The sequence below is a fragment of the Sapajus apella genome, unplaced genomic scaffold (assembly GCF_009761245.1).
Source record: "Sapajus apella isolate SASKATOON/1434 unplaced genomic scaffold, GSC_monkey_1.0 scaffold55, whole genome shotgun sequence".
In the NCBI taxonomy this organism is placed as follows: domain Eukaryota; kingdom Metazoa; phylum Chordata; class Mammalia; order Primates; family Cebidae; genus Sapajus; species Sapajus apella.
In genome coordinates this window covers 8,193,931-8,215,733 of record NW_022436995.1, presented here as the reverse complement: position 1 = coordinate 8,215,733, position 21,803 = coordinate 8,193,931, and the positions used below count along the sequence as shown (strand labels likewise).

The 21,803-nt window shown below is 36.8% G+C and overlaps 1 protein-coding gene across 1 annotated transcript in view; it reads right to left on the bottom strand.

Annotated features, from left to right (window-relative positions):
* Positions 1–20,044, bottom strand: part of IQCH (IQ motif containing H) — a 197,492-nt gene extending 177,448 nt beyond the window's left edge. The window contains exon 1 of the mRNA XM_032244599.1: positions 19,873–20,044. Coding sequence (XP_032100490.1) covers positions 19,873–19,962 — 90 coding nt within the window. The 5' untranslated portion in view covers positions 19,963–20,044. The remainder of the gene's footprint in view (positions 1–19,872) is intronic.
* Positions 20,045–21,803: the final 1,759 nt, after the last annotated feature.

Below are 21,803 nucleotides of genomic sequence, written 5' to 3'. Positions count from 1 at the left end.
GTGGATCACCAGGTCAGGAGTTCGAGACTAGCCTGGCCAATATGGTGAAACCCCACCTCTACTAAAAATACAAAAATTAGCTGGGCGTGATGGCAGGCATCTGTAATCCCAGCTGCTCGGGAGGCTGAGGCAGGAGAATTGCTTGAACCCCAGAGGCAGAGGTTACAATGAGCTGAGATCGCACCATTGCACTCCAGGGCGACAGAGCAAGACTCCATCTCAAAAACTAAATTAATTAATTAAATTAAATAAAAATTTTAAAATGCTTAAAAAAGTTCTTTAAGCTGACAGAAAATGACTTCAGATGACAACTGAGATATATAAAAGATGCTATCTTCTTAATTTATCTCAGACAATTGGCTATTTAAAACAAAAAATTATTATATGATGTGCATTTTATAATATATATAAAGTAGATAACGCTAGCACAAAAAATTGGGAGGTCAATAGTTGCAAATTCCTTACAGTTTATGTGAACTTGTGCAATATTAACTCCAAAGAAACTCTAGTAAGTTAAGGATGAATATTGTAATGCCTAGAGCAACCACTAAAATTAACATAAAGCAGTATAGTTTAAAAGCTATAAAAGATTTAAAATGGAATATTAAAAATTATTATAAAATATGTAACCCTAAGTCAGTCAGAAAACAAATAATACAGAACAAAAAATAGATGGGATAAATAGAAAACAAATAGAAACACAGCTGTGATAGCAGCAGGAGGCAGACAAATGCTTAGGCAGATAGGAGTGGGTCCCCAGTGAAACCCGAGCTTCAGGCCCAGATTAAAGCCTAGCTACAAGTCTTAGGTAACGCCTTGGACCAGATTGAGAACCTGTCTTCCCATCTGATTTGCTTTCCTCTGATTAATCCCCACCCTTCACCTATTTTACATATACCTACCCTTTACTAATTGGTTTCTTAAACTGTCATACCCACCTTTGAGTGGTGTCTTCCCTTTACCCTTTTTTGCATACTCACAAACCAGTCAGCACACACTCCCCATTCTGAGTCCATAAAAAGCCCCAGACCCAGCCAGGCTGGAGGAGAAACCATCCAACTTGGGAGGTGGGGGACCATCCCCCACATCTCCTGTTCACTGAGAGCTGTTCTGTTGCTCAATAAAACTCTTCTCTGCCCTCCTCACCCTCCAAATTGTCAGCATAACCTTCTTGGATGCAGGACAGAGCTGGGGAACCACCAAAAGCAAGTACACGCTGTATGTAACCTTGGTGGGCCAAATGCACAGGGCACCTCCAGTGTTAGGGCCTGGGGCTGAGAAAAGGCCAGGGAGGAGGTCACCAGCTGTGGAGGTCCCCAGCTGGCAAAGTGGCCAAGAAAAATCCTTTGTCAGTTGTTCTAAATCAAACCATATCTACAATTTCATCAAATGGAAATAAACTAAACACTCAAAAAGCAGAGATTATCAGACTGAACTTAAAAAACAGGACATGACTAAATGCTACTCTAAGAAATGCATTTTAATTTTAAAGACACAGGTTGAAAGTAAAAACAAAAAAGACTGATATACCATGCAAACAATAAGCAAAAGAGAGATGAAGCAATTACATTGGTATCAAAGTAGACTTTAGGACAAGGAGCATTATGAGAGAGGAAAAGAGATTTTTCTTAAACAGATGAAACAGATGAAAGAGTCTTAAACAGATGAAAGTTTCTTATAACCAAAAAACACAACAATAATAAATATGAATGTCTCTAATAACATTAACACAAAATATGTTAAAACAAAAACTGTCAGAACTAAATGAAAAAACAGACAAATATTCAATTAGAGTTAACTATTTTAAAAGACTCTTCTCGGTAATTGGTAGAACAATTAGTTTTTTTTTTTTAAATCAGTAAGTATATAGATGAGCCGAAAATCATCATCAGCCACCTGGACCTAACATTTATAGAACACTACAAACTAGCAACTGTAGGATATATATTCTTTTCAAATGCACATGTAACATTCACCAACATAAATGATATCCCAGGCCATAAAATAAGTCTCAATCAATTTTAAAAGATTGAAATTGAACAGAGAATATTGTATAGGAGAGATATGAATATGGAAAGGGAACTAAATGAAAAGTTTCCAAGTGGGAGCAGAAACAAAACTGGGATTGGTTGATTCAATAGCCTGGAGAAAACAGTGTTGCCATTTGGCCTCTGATAAAAGCCAAGGCACACTGCGGTCAAAGCTCAGGACAGGAAGGGAAAAAGGAAAACAGAAAAAAAAAAAAAAAAAAAGAAAGAAAGAAGGGAGGAAGAGGAAAAAGAGAGGAAGAAAGGGAGAGAAAGAGAGAAAAGATACATGGAATCATAATTTTCAGAGCTAGAAGAGGTTTTAGGATGGTAAAAGGGTAGTTAGCAGCAGAAGTGACAAGTGGGATTGTGAACATAGACTTTAGGAATGTGGTGACTAGAAATGACTACGGAGGAAACTGCAGCAGAAATACTATTTTGAACACATAGCAGCTATCTGAAGCGTGGGCATCTGCATGCCTCATAGACCCCGTACAGCACATCACGTAAAGCAGAGCTATTATGATGTCCCAATCTCCCTCAAAAACGTAACTTACGGTAAAATGTGACTAACAAAGGAAAATATGTAATATAATCTAGAATATTTTTCCATTAAAATTGTTATGAAATCCAGCACTTAAGCCAATTTTCCCAAAGTATGTTCCTTAGAATATAGTTCTGTGAGCTATTCTGCAGAAAAGGGCTCTGAGGAATTTCAGGAAACATTGCTAACTGCATCCCCCATTCCTAAAGTTTCGTAAGGCACATCCCTGTGTTAGTGACTCTGGGTCGCTTAATGGTATAAAAATCGGTCTTGACTCTCTTTAACCTCTTGTTTCCCAGGTTCACGGGACCGCAATATTCTTTTTGCACGGAATATCTATTAACATTCCAAAGAACCAGCATTCTTTGGGATACATTTCAGGGGAAAAAATGACCCAAAGATTAACACATAGCTAACCATGCTATTGCTCTAATTTGCTAATAGTAGACCATTCTGTAAAGCTATTAATAAAAGACAAGTGATAACTTGATTTTACATAAAACTTTTCTTTGAAGGAGCTTGCGACACACTGGACCCAGAATTTTCTGAAGAATTCAGGTTGACAAAAATGTAATGATTCCTTGTTGCTATTTTTTCTCACTATATTTAATAGCATTTATTTGTGGCATTCCAATAGAAATTTTAATCTGGAAAATTACTAGAGAATACAGTACTGTCGATTTCACTTAAATGACTATTATATTTCATAAGAAAACGTGTATACTTGATATCACATGAGAAGAAATGAGTTTAAATCGTAGTCCTTTCAGTTAAGATCTAAGAAAGATTTTGTGAATGAGTTTATCATCTATTATAATTATTTTTGCAATTGTTCTTTATTCCTTATTACAGAGCAGTGTGCCAGTCTCTAGGCATTTTCGTTTAAATACTGGCTGGGGTCATAAGTGAAATAAAGTTTGGTCCTCATTTACCTCATCCCAGCAGTTGGGTTGGCACTCAGCTGCAGAACTGCTGGGGCTCTTTTTATTTAATTTGGCATCCCTTCCTTAGCAGTACTGAGACTTACTTCAATGACTCCACTGGGCTTTGCCATAATTCCTATGCTGTATCAGTACAGTCTGTGGAAGAGATACCTAAGCAAACCTGAAAGGAGGCTAGAAGCACTTACAGTTCATGTGTTTTTGCCGAAATCAATGAAGGGATTAACCTCAAATACAGTCCATCAAGAATATTAACTCATTTAGTAATGAAGCCAATTTTAAAGGAATATTCACTCGATCATTTTAATGTTATATGAGTATATAAGTGTATAAGAGTTTGCCCTTTTTCATAATTTCTCTTTGAATAATTTTTCTAGATTCTGAATCAGATTGTCAAAAGAAAATATATCTTCGAATTCTGAAAAAGCCATTTATTAATTATATGACTCAGAAATTGCGAGTGACAATATTTCTAATATGCTTCAAGTATTAAAAGTGGTAACAAGTGCCGGGCGCCGTGGCTCAAGCCTGTAATCCCAGCACTTTGGGAGGCCGAGGCGGGTGGATCACGAGGTCAAGAGATCGAGACCATCCTGGTCAACATGGTGAAACCCCGTCTCTACTAAAAATACAAAAAAAAATTAGCTGGGCATGGTGGTGCGCGCCTGTAATCCCAGCTACTCAGGAGGCTGAGGCAGGAGAATTGCCTGAACCCAGGAGGCGGAGGTTGCGGTGAGCCGAGATCGCGCCATTGCACTCCAGCCTGGGTAAAAAAAGGAAAAACCCGGCGCGGGGGGAGAACAAAAAAAAAAAAAAAAAAAAAAAAAAAAAGTGGTAACAAGTAAAAGTGATGAGGACAGGCTGCATATTTTGTTGCACACATAAAAAACACTCAACAAATGCTCTTTTGAATGCATGTATTGACCAAAAAAACCTTCTGTGAATTTTATTTCTACAATCAGTACAGAAAACAGTTTCACCTGGTCTGCTTTTCCATCTCACATGTCACATGTTGGTGGTCATGAATGGGGAAGGAAACCAAAGAACAGACTTTGATCAGAATCATGGATGGTCAGAACTAGAAGAGAACTTGGAGATGATTTGATCCAATACTTCAAATTGACAAACAGACTAAAGCCCATGAAATATAAGTGATCTGCCCCAAGAATATCACTAGTGACAGATGTGATTGTAGCCTAATACAAACATGGACTTTTCTTGTAATGAGGGTTGTCAATATTGTATGAGGTTATGATGTTGAAAAAAATCTTCCTTAGACTAGTTTGAAAAATAGTTCTCTTTTTAGTGGCTTTCTAATTTCTTTATTTCTTCTTTTTTAAACACCTTACTTTAGTTTAATCCATCTGAAGTTTTCTTTATATAGAATACAAGGTTAGGATTTAATCTATTTTTCCCCCCAAATCATTAGCCAAGTGACTTGGCACCATTCATCTAACGAGTCCTCCCTTTCCCATTGACTTACACTGTCACCTTTATTACATTCCAACTTACTTTATACTAAGGTCAATATTTATGCTAACTTTTTTTATTTCATTAATCTATCAATTTTTCTGCCCATAGAAATAATTATCGTAATTTTATCATACGTTTTAATAAGTGGTATGAAAAGTTCACCTTCCTTAATCTTCTTTAGGGAAAAAAAATGAGGCCTTTTGCCTTTTCTTCAAGATGATGAACACTATCAAGTTGAAAAAAATTAATATTCCATGCAAACCAAATAAAACCCACATGAATTTTGATTGGAATTACATTGGACATAAGGATTAATGTGGGAAGAACTGGCATACTTAAAAACATTTCCTTCTCAGGAATATGATATACCTTTCCATTGATTGAGGCGTTCTTTGATGTTGTTCATTGAAGTTTTAGAGTTTTCTTCACATAGGTCCCCCACTTTTTATGTGAAGATTATTACTAGGTACATCTGTTCCTCCTTAGAGAGGGGACTGTGAAGAAGGAGGAGAGAAAGAGAGAAACAAAAAGAAGAGGAGGGAAGGGAGAAGAAATGAAAGAAGCAAGGAAGGAAAGGAGGGCAGGAAGGAGGAAGGAAGAAAAGAAAGATCATACATCTAAAGATGGAAAACAAATCCATTTAAATGTTCCTAATAATTATCTCTAGGTGGAGCGACTGAGGTTATACAGTTTTTTTTTATCTTTTCACCTTTGTATTTTCCAAGTTTTCTTCAATGAGAATGTGAAAAAAGTATTATGGTCAGAAAATTGGGCATGGGGTGAACAAAGCTTCATGTTTGCTTCCTAAAGTCAGGTGCTGTGTTGACTACCTGGTCCTTGGGCTCACTTCCAAAAAATGGGTCCTAGGATTGCGCTAAGGGAAGGTGTGTGTAGGGCTTGGGGGTTGGAGGAAAGAGATGGGGAGATGAGAGAAATATGGCTCAAAACCATGCCCATGAGACTAGGCCCTCCCTGCCCTGTCACTTCTCTATGGAATCCTTCCTCTGCACATAACCAATTAGATTTTATTGAATTAATCATTTATTGAGTACCTTCTGTGCATAACACACTTTGTAAAGTATCCTAGAAGTTATGAAAGTGAAAAAAATATGGCTCTTGCCCTCCAGGAGATCTAACAAGAGGAAAAGATACAAAGTTCCCTTTCAATTCAAGGTATACCCTGTGAAGGCTTTAAAATGATGCTATGATGGCCTAGGCAAGGGAAAATTAATTCCACCCGAAGAGATCTGGATAGACATTATTATGAACAAAAACAGGGCCAGCCAGGTATGGTGGCTCATGCCTGTAATCCCAGCTACTCAGGAGGCTGAGGCAGGACAACTGCTTGAGCCCAGGAGGTGAAGGTTGCAGCAAGCCGAGATCATGCTGCAGCACTCCAGTCTGGGTGACAAAATGAGATTCCATCTCAAAAAACAAAACAAAACAAAAAAGAAAAAGAAAAAAAAAACTCAACACAGCCCTCACTTGATTATACAGGTCTTTCTCAAAGTCACACACAAATAAATGCAAATTTATATTGCATTCTGACCAGGCTGGACATTATGTGTGAAGTTAGAGATATGGTCCCTATCCTCAAAAGGGTTTACAATGTAGTTGGGGAGTTTTCATCTTAAAAGTACTAGCTCATCTTCTTGTTCTAGTCCTTGAGTTAATACAGCCTTTTACTAAATATTCTGATCTTTTACTTCTGTCCCAGATTGGGACAGGGAAATTTCTTCACCAAATTCCTTAGTCATTAAGAAAGCAATCTTTGGGCCCAGATCTGTCCCTCAAATGTAGGTCAGAATCACCACCCTCAATGCTGGTATAGAATAAAGAAAGAGAATGCGAGGTTGAGAGTCTGACTGGTTGAGTTTGAATTATGATCCTTTGACTTTTAGCTTATGTCACTTTGGGTGAATTTTATTCAACTGCTTTTTTGCCTCAGTTTCCCCAAATGAAAAATGAAAGTAGGAATAGTACTTACCTCTTAGGGTTACTGTGAGGATTACATGAGATAATCTACGTAAAGGGTACTTAACACCATGCGCAACTCAGAGAAGCCCTCAGAAATGTTAGCTATTGCTTAACACTTCTGCAATATTTAGCCTGAACACGCAGCACCTTCCAGCTTAACATGCAGCCAAGAGCAGAAGCACAGTTAGGTGTCCTGCAAGTGTTCAAATTAGAAAATAGGAGTTGTTGAGAGGTTTATCTTCCCTTCTATTAAAGTCCAGGTTCTACACTTTATAGATAAATGGAACACTAAACCCAAGATGGTAGAAAGTCGGTGACAGGTACATTCCCTGGGATTTAAATGTATAGATTAAATGATAATTCCATAAATTAGATGACATAATAATGCCACAAGTAAGATGGTCACAGTTTGAAAATCCTTTTCTGAAAAAGTAAAACCTCCCTCCCAAAATTACAGTTATGTTAAACTAACCCAGTATTAGGTATGGAGTATACTTTTAAATGAGTGGAGAAGACAATGCTGGTGCTCTCTTGGGTCGCTGTTTTCACCATACAACTCTTCCTGATAACCTTCTATAAGGGTCAGCCCATCTTAAGTTAGAAATGGAAAAGGGCATTTTGGAACTCAGAAAATTGAGTTTTCTTAGGAACAATCTTAGAATGGTTAGGTTCCCAGGCAAGCTCATATGAAGTATTAGTACATCTAAGCCTAACCATCAGACATATGTGGGCCTCTAACTAGCTAGACAAAGAGAAAGAAGAATTATTTTTCTTTAAAAGTAGCTCCTAGTGGCTTTGGGAGATGGGGAGATAAGGCAAGCAGCATTTCTTACCAAGAAATGGCCCAAGAATTCTTCTCCTATGGGCTTGTTTCCTCTTGCCTCTATTCTTCTCTTTCTCCTCCTGATACATTCTGTTTCTTCCAGACAGGGTTTCTCTCATCCTCTGGATAGTATAATTACTCAGGTAGGATGTATAAACTAGTGACAAGGAGATGTGCCACCCTTACCCCAAGTCGGAGTGTTAAACTAGAAAAACGGATACATGATCAATGTGGTCAGAACCATGTAGAAGCTAATTTAAAGGATTCCAAAATGGAAAGTAGTCTAATTGGTATTATCAAAGACATAAGACATCAGCTGAAGGTGAGTGGTATTCCATTACAGGAAATTAGTAAAAGGGAAGGCAATGATTAAGAACACAGGTTCTAACAGCAGAGCCTGATTCTATCACTTACTAATTGAATGACTGAAGAAAGTAACTTAATTTCTCTATACTGAAGTTATTTACCAGTAAGATGGAGATAATATCACTCATCCCATGGGGATTAATGTGATATAATGCACATAGTCAACCCTGAGCAGATAGTAGCTATTAATATTTATTACAAAAAGTTGAACTGGAGAGTCAGAATTTCTCAGTATCTGTAAGGACTCACTTTACAGGGATGTATTCATATCCCTTTGGCAAGTGTAGCTTCACAGATGGATGCATCAGACTATAAAGGTGTGAGGCTGCTGCTCACTGTGAAGACTGTCCAACTAATTACCTTAGTCTGTTTCCCTGTTCACTAAGCAGCCTTCTAACTGGATTCTGTGTGGCTTTCTAATAAGAAGGAAATATGCTCATCAGATCAGGCTGACTTGAACATTCAGATCTGTTTGACCATGATAGCTCTCTCAGAATACATAAAGTGGCATTTCAGCTTGTACATCAGTCCCTTGTGAGTTCAGCTGTACCCAAGAGATTGATTGACTGGCAAAATCAAATCTCTAATCCTATGAAGTCCAGGGTTAGATCTAGGGCTTCACTAAGGTATTAGCACTCTAGTAGGCTCTAAGTTGCCAGTCAGCTGCCTATAAGACCTCAATATTATCATACCTAAAACCACACCTCTTCCTGTTTCTGAACCAGGGGATTTAAATTGTTGACTTGCAAGACAGGAACAGCCTAAAGAATATTTTCGTTGAACTACACAGGGTTTTAAAAAGTTATCTGACCACACATTTAAAAATTAGATTTCACAAAAAATATAAGCATAACTTTCCAGCTTCTTTTGAAAACCCAGCCACAAAAGGCTAGAGCTAAGGTGGCTGCCTCCGGGAGGGAAGGCCTGTCTCCTCAGTTCAGCACTCCAGCAATGTGGACCTAGCGTTTACATTCAGTCACTTCAGTAACTTACTATCTGCCTAACCCAATACAACTATGTTGTGCCTCCTACTTTAAATAAGAACAATTTGAACATTTTCTAAGAGTTTTTACTTCTTATATAAAAGAAAAAAATGTCAGGAAGTAAAAAGCCTGTTCCATGAATACCACTTTTCCTTTTTTTTATTTTTCATTTAGCACAAAGAGATAAGTTTGGAAACACACTCATATTTCAGAAAACATTTGGATTAAGATAGTCTCTTGGGCATTTCTGTGCGTGGTTAGATTGGGACCATAAGGGAGTTGGGGAGAGGGTGAGAGTAGGAGAAGGGACTCATACTGTCCAGTGCTGAGGCTGGGAAATGGCAATACAAGAGTCGAGTGGGGGAAGGGGAGCAGAAAGTATGAGGAATCAGCCATTCCTACTCTCTATCCTTTTCGCTTGCCACCACTTCTCTTGCCCAAACAAGTCCTGCTTTGGCTAATGCTGGAGAGAGAGGTGAGAAGCAGGGATCAGGGATGAGGTTATAGGCAGAATCATTAGTAGTAATGGCGTATACAGCATTAGGACAGAAAGTAAGAGGGGTTGAAAGGAAATCCCAGCCATCCAGTTAGACTGGCCAGTTGTGAGTGGCCATTTATATGAAAGGGACAGAGAGTTGTATGGTAACGGTCAGGGGAAGATGCTGCCTGTGGAACTCTAATTAGGCAGTTTCATGAACATCTAACAAGTTCAGGAGATAATGTTATTCAAGAAAGTACTATTGCTTTAAAGCCAAAGGGAGAGGAAATAAAAATAAAGTCTAATAACTAATGAGGACATCAAGGAATAGAGATTATTCAAAAGAATTCTAAAGCTGCCCTTCAGTTAAAGCAGCTGGAAAAGTGATCTAACTTCAGAAGCTGTCTGCATTAAGCCCTACGTTTTATGATCCTGGCTGAAAATCACACAATTAGATTCCAGGGGCCCATACAAGGCTATCCATCAACTGGCCTCCATAGCCAACCACATCTTTCGGTTTCTGCAGCTTGATTGGGCAAAGCTCTAAACCACCCTCCATTACTCTCACTATCCTCTACCTCTGCCTTTGCTTGTATTGCTTCTCGCACTTAAAATACATACGATCTCTCCTTTAGCCTTGCCCAACAGTTCCTCTAAGGCCTATCTTAAGGCTTGCCTCCATCCATCAATTACATTGATCCCTGAGAGACTGGCAGTTCCACAAGGAACCAAATGAGCATTAATCTGGGAGTAACATAACCAGGACTGTGGTCCTGATGATTCTGAAGTAGCCAATTTATCTTCTCAGTATGTAGATGAGGAATTTGTCTTTAGAGACTAAATGGTATACCTATGTTAACTTGGTTTATAGCACCAGTAGAGAACAGGACTGAAAACCCAAGTCCTGGTTATCCGTCTATGACTCTTTCTACTAAAGCATGCATGGCTGTTTTCAGACCTCCTTAGTTGCCAACCATAAACTGATTTATTATTCAGGCTAATGTGGAAGATAGAGATGGAAGTAAAAAGATTACATAATCTTTTTATATAAATAATCAGTTATATAAATCTGGTATTTTCGGGTCATATTGCCCAAACTTTATAGCGTAAGGAGAGGAATCTCCTCTAAGTAAGTATATGCTGGTTTACTTTACACATTTTGCAGTGTAATTCAGAGGCAATGCTTTTAAAGAAAGTATAGGGGGAATCACTGTGCTTCCGTTCTACCAAGGAGGTTTTAAAAGGCTAGCAATGTATACTTGAGTTCAAGTACAGTTTAAGGTACAATGGGTTAGAATACTGGAGAACACAACAATAGTATTTATTCATCTCAAGAACCTCTCAGTAGATAATTAACCTGGGCCATGATAAAAACAATCCTATTAGTCCCATTCCTCTTGTAGCTAATGCTATCACGCTACTTGCTGTAGTATTTTTCCTGTGCTTCCTTTTAAAAAGAGCACTTACTATATTATTGCAAGCATTATCACTTTTGTAGCTGCTCCATTTTCCTCTTTGCAACAGAAAAGTAACTGTAATTAGGCAAAAGCATAAATTTTATATTTTTACTCATGAAGATGTAATTCTTATAAAAATCTGGGCTGGTAGAGTAGACCTATCCACTTTTTCAAAGGTTTTCTGTACCATCAACTCAGACAAGTATATATTTCATCTATAAAGAATACACAGCTTTTAGGAAATTTCTCTGTTCTGATGCATACTTTTTCCCATATTGGATTTTTGTGTGAAAGAAAAGATTTATCACAGTTCTAGCTTTTGGGACATTGCAAACCCTTTTGGCAGCCTGGTGAAGCCTATGGACCCCTTCTCAGAATAATGTCTTATAAATGCATTAAATAAAATACATGGGAACCTATTATACTGAAATACAGTTCTATCCATAGACCCCTTAAACCTATCATAGGTGTGACACAGGTCCCTCTATTGAAATACAGTTCTCTGTTGAAATACAGCTCTACTCATGGACCCCTGTACCCTAAACCTATAATAGGTGTGACACAGGTTCCTCTATTGAAATACAGTTCTCTGTTGAAATACAGCTCTACTCATGGACCCCTGTACCCTAAACCTATCATAGGTGTGACACAGGTCCCTCTATTGAAATACAGTTCTCTGTTGAAATACAGTTCTACTCATGGACCCCTGTACCCTAAACCTATCATAGGTGTCACACAGGTCCCTCTGTTGAAATACACCTCTACTCATGGACCCCTGTACCCTAAACCTATCATAGCTGTGACACAGGTCCCTCTGCCTAAATTTTCGCTTTTCAATGTGGGATTAATTTTGAGCTTAGAAAGACTATCTCTCAGTATGTAGTCAAATAAATAATCAAGTCTAAAGCCCAAGTCATAAAGTGAAAAGGCACAAAGTGAAAAGTAAATCATATGGGAGCAGGCCTAGTCCTGTTAGCAGGTGGCTGCCGACCTGGAATGATTTCAGAGTAGTGCAAATGCTCTCTTCCTGGATTCCCCCAAATCCCTCTTCTCTCTGTCCATTCATGCTTGAAATCCCTTAATAGAGCCTAATTCCTTTGTTTTAATTAAGTAGAGGATTTGCTCTTGTTAAAAAATAAATACCCATGGGAGAGGTAATACTTGATGCCAAAGATTTGCAAATTTATTTTCAGCAGTAGAACAAGTTTTTCAAATGCAACCTTAAATAGAATGCTGATATAGAAACAAATGCGAATTTTATAAGAATTTAGTATAATTGTGTATGCCAAATCTTATAATTGCATGTAGTATTATGTGCCTATGTGTATATTATTATTTAAATATAGTATGTACTTACCTTATATTTTTATTAGGTAAATATTTATATTATATATTTATTATATATGTATTTATATTATATATTTCTGGTTATATCAATATAAACCAACAGTGGAAACAAGGAGGTTGTTTTGGTGAAGACAAATTATGAAAGCAAGAGTTTTAAGTAAGTGCAATCTTACATCTATCACAGAATAAAATTTATTTATATTTTATTTTTCCTGCACAAGATGTAGAAAATCCAGATGTGAACCAACAAGTAATTTCAAATAGCTAACAATTTGTTATGGCAGTTATAATCTCAGCATTTTTGTCAATTAAATGATCCAGAAACTTTAAAGAATTGTAGAATTTTTTGTTTCAAAACAGTCACTAACAATATCTACCAGCTGCTTAAGTTCCTTAATAATTAAGGATCAGTTGGTAAGTAGTCAACTAGGGGATATTTGACACACAGATTTCATAATTAATTTGAATCCTGACTCCCCTTGCTTACTGCACAACCTCAGGCAAATAGCTCCATGTTAGTCTCGGTTTCCTTATCTATAAAATGATTATAAAAATGGCACCTACTTATAGGTGTAAGGGTTTAAAAAGATAGTGTACATAAAACACTGTGTCTGGCAAACTTAATAAATGCTATTATAATTGAAGGGCTAAATTACCAAAAATATTTTTCAAATGTGTCATGTAACATTTTAGGATGTTCTATCATATCCTATTTAAATTTCTTTTCAGGTATCTTGGCACCCTTCTCTTTCAGATAATCACTGAGTTTCAAAGAAATTAATTTTGTTTTGCATGTTGAGTCCAAATATTGACATTATGTTTCACTGTTGACTTTTCTCTGCAGTTGTAAACAGAGTAACATTGCAACCTTGCACTGTCAAAGACTGTATAGCTCATTTTGAATCATGTAAAAACCAGCCCGAAGTTAAATCGAGCAGTGAAAGAATCTGTGATACTATATTATCACGATGTGGCCATTGTCATGGTATACTTGACTATTATCCTGTGCCAAAGGTGCCAGAGAACTTGCCTGGCTTTTAATTGATAGTAGCACATATGTGTTCTAATACTAATATCAATTAATGTTTATTAAATGATTACCAGAAGTCATGCACTGCTTTAAGACCTTCACACATATTAACTTATTTTGTCTTTGCTTATTTATTTGTATGATTATTATAGGAGTATGTATGAGGAGATCTGAATTTCAAAATATGACTAGTACAAAGTTACACCCTATCTAATAAAAAACACTTTTATGGGAAATTCAAATGTGTAAACACAAACGTGTGCGCTCAGAGTAAATCTGAAAGCACAAATTAACCCTCTGATGATCAAATGATCGAATGCATTAAAATATGGCATCAATTGAAATATGTAGGTATTATTATTTATTATACTAAAAATGCTTAAATATTTATCATTAAAAATGAAACGCAAATTAAATGCTTAGAACCCCTCCAAAACTCACTGGAATTCTCTAACAATTTGAAAATCAACATTAGGCTGGGTGTGGTGGCTCATGCCTGTAATCTTAGCACTTTGGGAGGCTGAGGTGGGCAGATCACGAGGTCAGGAGTTCGAGACGAGCCTGGCCAACAAAGTGAAACTCCGTCCCTACTAAAAATACTAAAATTATCTGGGCATGGTGGCGTGTGCTTGTAATACCAGCTACTCAGAAGGCTGAGGCAGGAGAATCGCTTGAACCTGGGAGACAGAGGCTGCAGTAAGGCGGGATCCCACCACTGCACTCCAGCCCGGGCAACAGATCGAGACTCTGTCTCAAAAAAAAAAAAAAAAAAAAGAAAGAAAAAAGAAAGAAAAAGAAAGTGAAAATTAAATCCTACTTATACTGGGATGTGAAAGGGGTCATATCAGATTCTTTTCTGAAATCGTTAAGTGTGAAGACGGAAATTAGAGATTTTTTAATACGAATTCATTTTTCAGGAAGGTAAGAACCTTATTAGGTACCTATTATGTGCCAGCAATGTTAATATATTATCTGTATTCTCCTTAGCACCTGTGTCTAGTAGGCATCATTATCCTGACTTGACAAAAGAGAGAACTCAGGGTCTGAAATGTAATTGGCTTACCTAGGGTTCCATAACTGCAAAATAGCAGATAGGACCCAAACTCTAATCCACTCTGCTCCAAGTCCCTCCCAGCACACCAGATTACGTCTCCATCTTGCTTCCCCCATTCATAAACCAGAAAAATGAGGCTGAGTGAGACAGAGTTACCTGCTCTTGGAAACACTAGTTAGTTAGTGGCAAGGCTATAACAAGAATCCAGTAGTACCAGCGTTTCGCTAGGTATATCCTATCAGATGGCCCATGGAAGGGTACCCTGTGCAACTAGGCCTACTGGGAGCCAGCAAAATCATTACTTCACTTCAAAACTCAACATAAGTCTATATAGCTTCAGAGTAGAGACTAGACAGAGGAGAGGACAAATCAGTCCTGTCCTTAGTACCTATTATGTGTAAAACACTGCTTGGTGCAGGGGAGGATTTGAAAAACAGACAAACAGAACAAACAAGGTCTCTGTCCTTGTATCTGTGTGGGAAAGAAAGCATAATCATATAAAGTATTAAATAGTATCCCTGGAGGAGACCTCAGCAATATTCTGGTTCCCTGCCTTGATCCCTACAATAGTATGTTTTAAATGGCAGTATAAAACAAATGGCACAATATAATATATGAGACTTGCCAATAGTAATAACTAATATTTTTCAGAACAATTCTTTGTACTGGGACCTTTGTTAAGTGCTTTGAATTATCTCATTTAAAAGCTCAATACAATCCTATGAGATAGATACTTTTATTATGGACATTTTACATGAGGAAAGGGAGACTATTTCTGGGAGATCCCTGGTCTAGTAAGGATTCACACCAGGCAGTCTGACCCAGAATCACTATTCTAAGAGCTAAAAAGTGGTTTCAGTTCAGCACAGGGTTGGTTTGGGAATGCATGCAGGATCTTGGCATAGAAGCTCAAGAAACAGCCCTGTAAAGAAATTAAGAGAAAACTCACTACAGTTAGATTCTTTTATGACTGTTATCTGACAAGGCTATAGCCTCTCCCTGCCTCTCCCCGCTCTCAGAGCAATGGGCTTTTTGAGACAGCCATCCACCAGCTAACATTGCATCACTGTCCTCAGCTTTCCCAGTACTCCAAACCAATGCAGAATTGAAATTCTAAATAGCAACAACATACAAAGGCAACACCCTACTACCTCCACCATCACCACCACCACCATTACTGCCATATTGGGGGAATATATTTTATAGGCTGTGAATCAGGAAGGACATGAAAAGTCATTCCTTTGTCAAAAACTCTTTCTAAGCAACCTGAAGAGAAAACTCTCTTTAAATGATAGGAGTAGGATGCTGTTCACGCCACCGCAGTCCTTGGGTAATGACTGTGTGTCATAAATAGGATATGGCATTTCAGAATGTCTTTAAAGCTATTTCCTTTTGTTCAACTAATTTAATTTACCAAATGCTCCTGGTAAAGGGAGGGGGACCAAGATGCTGACTCCACATTTCCTGAAAAATCAACATTTTCTTTTTAAACTGCTCTCAAAGAAATTGCATTTGATTGTTGTCTGCTGGCTCCCTCAAACTCTACCTCTGTCAAAATTCTGCCCCAGCAGGTGTGAGAAAGAATAGATGCAGAACTTGAGTGAATATCCACATCTGTTTTTGGAAAAAGAGAACAGAAGCAGCACAGAAGGAAGTAAAAGAGATAATTGCTGGCTTGAACTACAATACATTTTACTTGTGGGCAGAGGGCCAGCTTACAGCAGGCGGAATATGCAGGCCCATCTTATTGGAATTCAGGGGTGGGCCTCCATTCTTGTCCGGAGACAGCTGTAAACCAGCAGCCCATAGCATCACAATCAGGCACTGAGTTTTGTCAAGGAATGCTGATACGTACAGAAGCAGCTTTGTCTGCCTCAACTGCACCCCTGCCTGGTGAAATGACAGTCAATCTCTGATTCCAGATGACAAGAACTGGATAAAAACTTAAAACAAATGGCGACCTTTCAAAAGATTAATTTGTTTACCAACAAAATGTTCCCTCTTTGTCATCCGAGATGGGGGTGACCTTCACTTTCCCGTATCTAGCCAGAAAGGATGCTGACTATAGTCATCTGTTAAGTTAACTCCATCTCAGCAATTATTCCGTTTTTTTATTTTTAGTGACAAGAAGGGTTTATTAATTCACTCTGCTTCTTGTTATGGTTTATAAATGCAACAAGCTCATTCTGAATTACTGCAGTGTAACATCAATTTGTTTAAATCTAATTCTGCTACTGTTGCCAAATTATGTTGTGACTGTAATTGTGGCCATATGCATGGGCTTAAAACACAATCATGTTTTGAAACTGCCCTTCTTTCTCCACTCCCCCACCCCGCCCCCCCCCCTTCCTTCTGGTGCTTCTTTTAATCATTTGACATTAACACAATTGCCTCACTTTCTATTACTTTATCATTTCAGAAATGAATATGCTTTCAGTGAGAGAGAGATTACTATGTACACCCCAAGCGAAACAGTAAAGAATGAAACTATGATTTGTGAAGTGTGGTTGCTACCCAACTAAGTTAGTGTAAAACACTGCATAACATATGACTCATAAAATCTAGAAATCATAATAGTATTAAATTCAACCTCATGAATAAATAAAAGATGCTAAGTTTATATTGCATTATATATTTATTTATTTGGAAAGTGGGACCAAAGAACTGGTATAATTCTACAACAACTCATATCTTGCCAAAAAGAAAAATGTTTTTATGATTCTTTTCTAGGTCATAACAGTTATAATCAGAGTTATTTGTGCAGCAATTCAAAGCAATGTTTTGTTTGGCTATTTTGTTATGCATTCATAATCGTTCTTTTAAAATTCATGTTAACAGATACATGTTTCAAGCCTTTTAAGAAACTCTTTTTATTTAAAAAAAATAAATCAAAGTCAAATTTTCTGTAGATCTCTTAGTGTGTTGTATTATAAAGTCTAACTGGAACTAGGTGTCAGTGAGGGAATGTGAACAGTACCAGGGATTTCTTCTTGTTTCCACATTCCTATGAGAACCTACTAGAAAAAATGTTGGAAGGTTGTTTGTTACTATTTGGCAGATTGAAGATACTGAAAAAATCACCAGTGAGTCTTACTTTTAATACTTTTTGGTAAATTGGTTTTACATAACAGAGTCACAGAATATAAAATTCTGAAAATAGTTTTGCAATACTAGTACTTGTGTGTGTGGCAGGGGTTACATGTTTTGAATGCACTGAAATCCTTGCATCAGCTCCTTATTATCAGGAAGAATACACCGTTTCATAAGATGGAGAAGATACCAGCTCTTAGGAACTAATAATGGAAATTGGCTACATATTCACATTTGTTCTGTCAAAAGTGTCTAAAGTTGTTACAGGCTTTTGACAGGCTGAACAAGTTTCATAAGATGTAAGGAAACACATAGCCCTCGGCAGCCAAATAATAATCCCCTTTGAGTGTTTAGAGTAGTTCTAAAATGATTAGCTTTGATGCTGCTTTTCTAATTAACTATACATCACAATGCTAGACACACTGCTCTAGTTTACGTAAGTGCTTTTGATACCATTTTTGTAAGTGGTAAATCACAATTGCACTTATCCCCAAATGCTTTATATGACTGTTTAAAACCAAATACCTGAATACTTCTCTCATAGTACTTTTTGCACAATGCTTCTGTTTTTTAAATCCAAAATGAAAATACTGTTTTCAGTTAGTACCACCATACAACTATATCAACATAAAATGATAGGGTCAACTATTTGATCAAAAGGCCAACTGTTTGAATAAAATGTACATAATGTACATCCAATTTTAAATTGCTCTGGTATAGACTTTTATGGCATCTAGTTTTATGAAAAAAGGAGATTTAATACAGTAAATGGATATCTACTAGCTATATGTCATAAAAGGCAAAGTGCTTTCTCAAATTCTCTTTGCTAAAGTATATAGATACAATATCTAAGGCACTCATTCTATTTGGAAACTGGAAAAAATATAATTAATGACTAAGAATCTGCCCCAAGTTTTGGATATAATTTTGAAATCTCTATTTATTTAAATCTGAATCCTCATTCAGATTCATAAAGCAAAGCATGATCCTTTTTAACTCGAGAGGTATGCCTTTTAAAACTCCAGTACTCATCAGAAAAAGTTCGCAGGAAACGCAGCAGTTGCCTCAGGCTACAAAGCCTCGGTACTCCTCCAGCTAAGCCAATATTAATTCTAGATTGAAGAGGAAAACCAACAACAACAAAAGGGAAATCTGCTTCTCTCTGTGTTGCCAGAGAAATAATATTTTTATTTCGAGGGCTTTGGGCTCATGGGAAGCAGATAAAAACCCTTTCTCATTATTCACAGTGACATTTTAAATAAAGTTTCGGCAGGAATAAAAATATCTAACTTTCTGGTTATTTCTTAGGCTATAAAAGTATTTGTAAGATAAAGTGCTCTTAAACCAAACCTGTTAGAATAACATAAAGCACAAATAAAGAAACTGAAAATATATTTCAGGGTTACATAAATGAAGTAGGCGGTTGAAAATGTCTATGTAGGAAATTTGGAAGATTAATCTAAGAGACTATTATGCTAGTTAGAAATGGCTTTGCAATTTAATCCTAACATTAATCTTGTTTTTAGTTTTGATTTCACCAAGGCATATATTGAAGAGCTTTTGAGAGAAGCCAAAGGTTAAAAATGTATTAAAAATATATAGCTGTTACCTCAGTAATTGTTTTCAGTGTTAGAAATGATCTCAAATTAAATAATTTCCCAGTTAAAATGAAACACTACTCTTAATTTTCCTAAGAAAACTCCACAACATAGTTAAGAGTACAACCCTTGCTTTAGGACAAGTTAGCAGCTAGTCAATGGCAAAAACAGGCATAGGCTCTGAGATCTCTTACTGCAAATCTACATTTGATTATTTTTCCCTTTCATTATTTTGCTGACATAAAGGATTAGTTCCTGCTTGCCTCAGATTTAGAATAATATTCTCAAATATTTGCACATTATCAGACTATGCACAACTGAAGACGATTCTGTGGTTTTTTTTTTGATTCTTCTAGTGGTAAGCCTACTATCAAAGAAATAAAATATTTAAAATTATTAATTGTTTTTGCTGGTAAATTATTTCCTTGTTAAAATTATGGTACTAGTTTAGGAATATCAAATAAAACAGAGAAATCTGAGCTACAAATAAGTCTTTAAAATAGGCTTACATCTTCTTAATCATTGCTAATTATAAACAGAATGAGAACCACTCCATCCCCAAAAAATTCCAAAGACAAAAGGATCACAATCTTTACTTAACATCTATATTACATCTTACCCTACTAATAAATGACTTTTATTTCTTTAAAAAATAAGAGCTCATTAAAACAACTCATTACTTACACATGCTTTTCTCTGATTAATATATGGCAAATTGATTCCATAGTTCGCATTTACAGCAGCTCTGTGGTGGATGTTTTCAGGATCCTGCATGATTTTTACATTCAACCCTATCTTTCGCTGAAACAAAGAAACAATGAAACTTTCATGCTGGATGAACAAAAATGCTTACTAACATTTTATATCCTTAAAGGAGTTTAAAGTTCTTTGGAAATAATTATTCTAATGTAATTCTCACTGGAAAAAATATATTTGGATCTTTTATTTAGGCTGCTAATTGGTCCCTTTTATTCACAGAAAGGGAACTTTCTGTAGATTTTTCTCTGTGTATCCCATTGCTCCCACAAATACATCCTCAGACACATTTTCTCAAAAATAATGCTGGAAGCCAACCAAGGTGGGCAAAGGACTGGAGAGAATGCCTGGTCTTAATTTATTTTTAGCTTTCCAGGTCAGGGATTTGTCAATGAAATCTATACTACAAATACACAGGTAGAGGGCTCCCTTGGTCTGTTAATGTGGCCACTTTCCTCTAGGGAGGTTTACAGGTAAATCTCAGTTTGGGCCTGGTAAATTTACCACAACAAATTTATCTACTCCTTCACAGAGATTCTCTTATCTGTAAGAATAATTTATGCTTTCATTAGAAAAAGTAAGTCTCTTGTTTGAACCACTTATTTCTCATTTTAAATAATTCAAATTAGTTATTGTTGAGATACTTAAAAATAAACCATGAGAATGGGCCACACAGTGGTGGTAGGAAGGGGCCCTAGACAGCTGTCAGGACACCTAGTTGCCAGCTCTCCTGACTGCTATGCGTGACCTTGGGTAAGTCACTTCACCTCTAAGGAAGTCAGTTTCTTTATTTGCAAAATGCATGTTAGACCTGACAGTCTCCTGAGGAACCATGCCTGAGCTTTGGGATTCTATGATTTGAGACTAAAAGATAATTTGGCACACAGGGACTATAGTATTACTAATAATTTCTAAAGTCTTTTGTGATTAATAAAATTGTAATATAATTCATATACCATAAAATTCACCCCTTTAAAGTGAACAATTCAGTGGTTTTCAGCATATTCACAACCATCACCATTATCTAATTCCAGAACACTTGCATCACCCCAAAATGAGACCTCATACCCATTAGCAATTGTTCCCTATTCCCACCTCCCACTAGCTCCAGGCAACCAGTAATCTACTTTCTGTCTCTACTGATGCATCTATTCTGGACATTTCATAGAAATGGAATCAAAATATGTAGCCTTTGAAATTTTTTAAAAAGGAGGTTAGAAGTATTGTGAGCAACTTAACTGTTTTCCTTTCAATTCAGTGTCTCAGTTTTGAGGATTATCTGATGCAGTTGTTAAAATGGTTACAGGAATTGGACAGCTTTGTGCGTGATCCAGCTGTTTCTTTGAAATGTGCATTCATAAAGGGTCTGTGCCTAAGGTCAAAGTGAAGAAGGAGGCTACAAAAATATCTACGGAATGTATGGTAGATAAGCATAGATACATCTAGCTAAGGTATTTCTTAACACATGTTCCAAGTCTTACTTTTACTTTTTAATAGCATTTTTTAAACCAAATCTCCAAATAACTGCCCTCAACAGTCCACTTTATTTAATCTGGGAAGGAACACAGGATGCAAACAAGACATGTCTGTTTCCTTCTCCTTGAGGTACACGTGGTGACAAAAATAATGTAGTACCTAATTATAAATGGCTTTTCTTCTGTGGGTAACACTCACAGCACTGCTCTAGGGTTTTCACATGGAAGCAAATTACCTCTTCTATTGAAATTAATATCTGAACATAATTTTTTCCTTCTTAATTATACTTTCAGAATAATTTCTATTCTACCAAGGATTATAAAATTTCTAATACGTATATATTGATTGGATGTGGGTTTCTGTAATAAGGGTGTTTTTAAAAT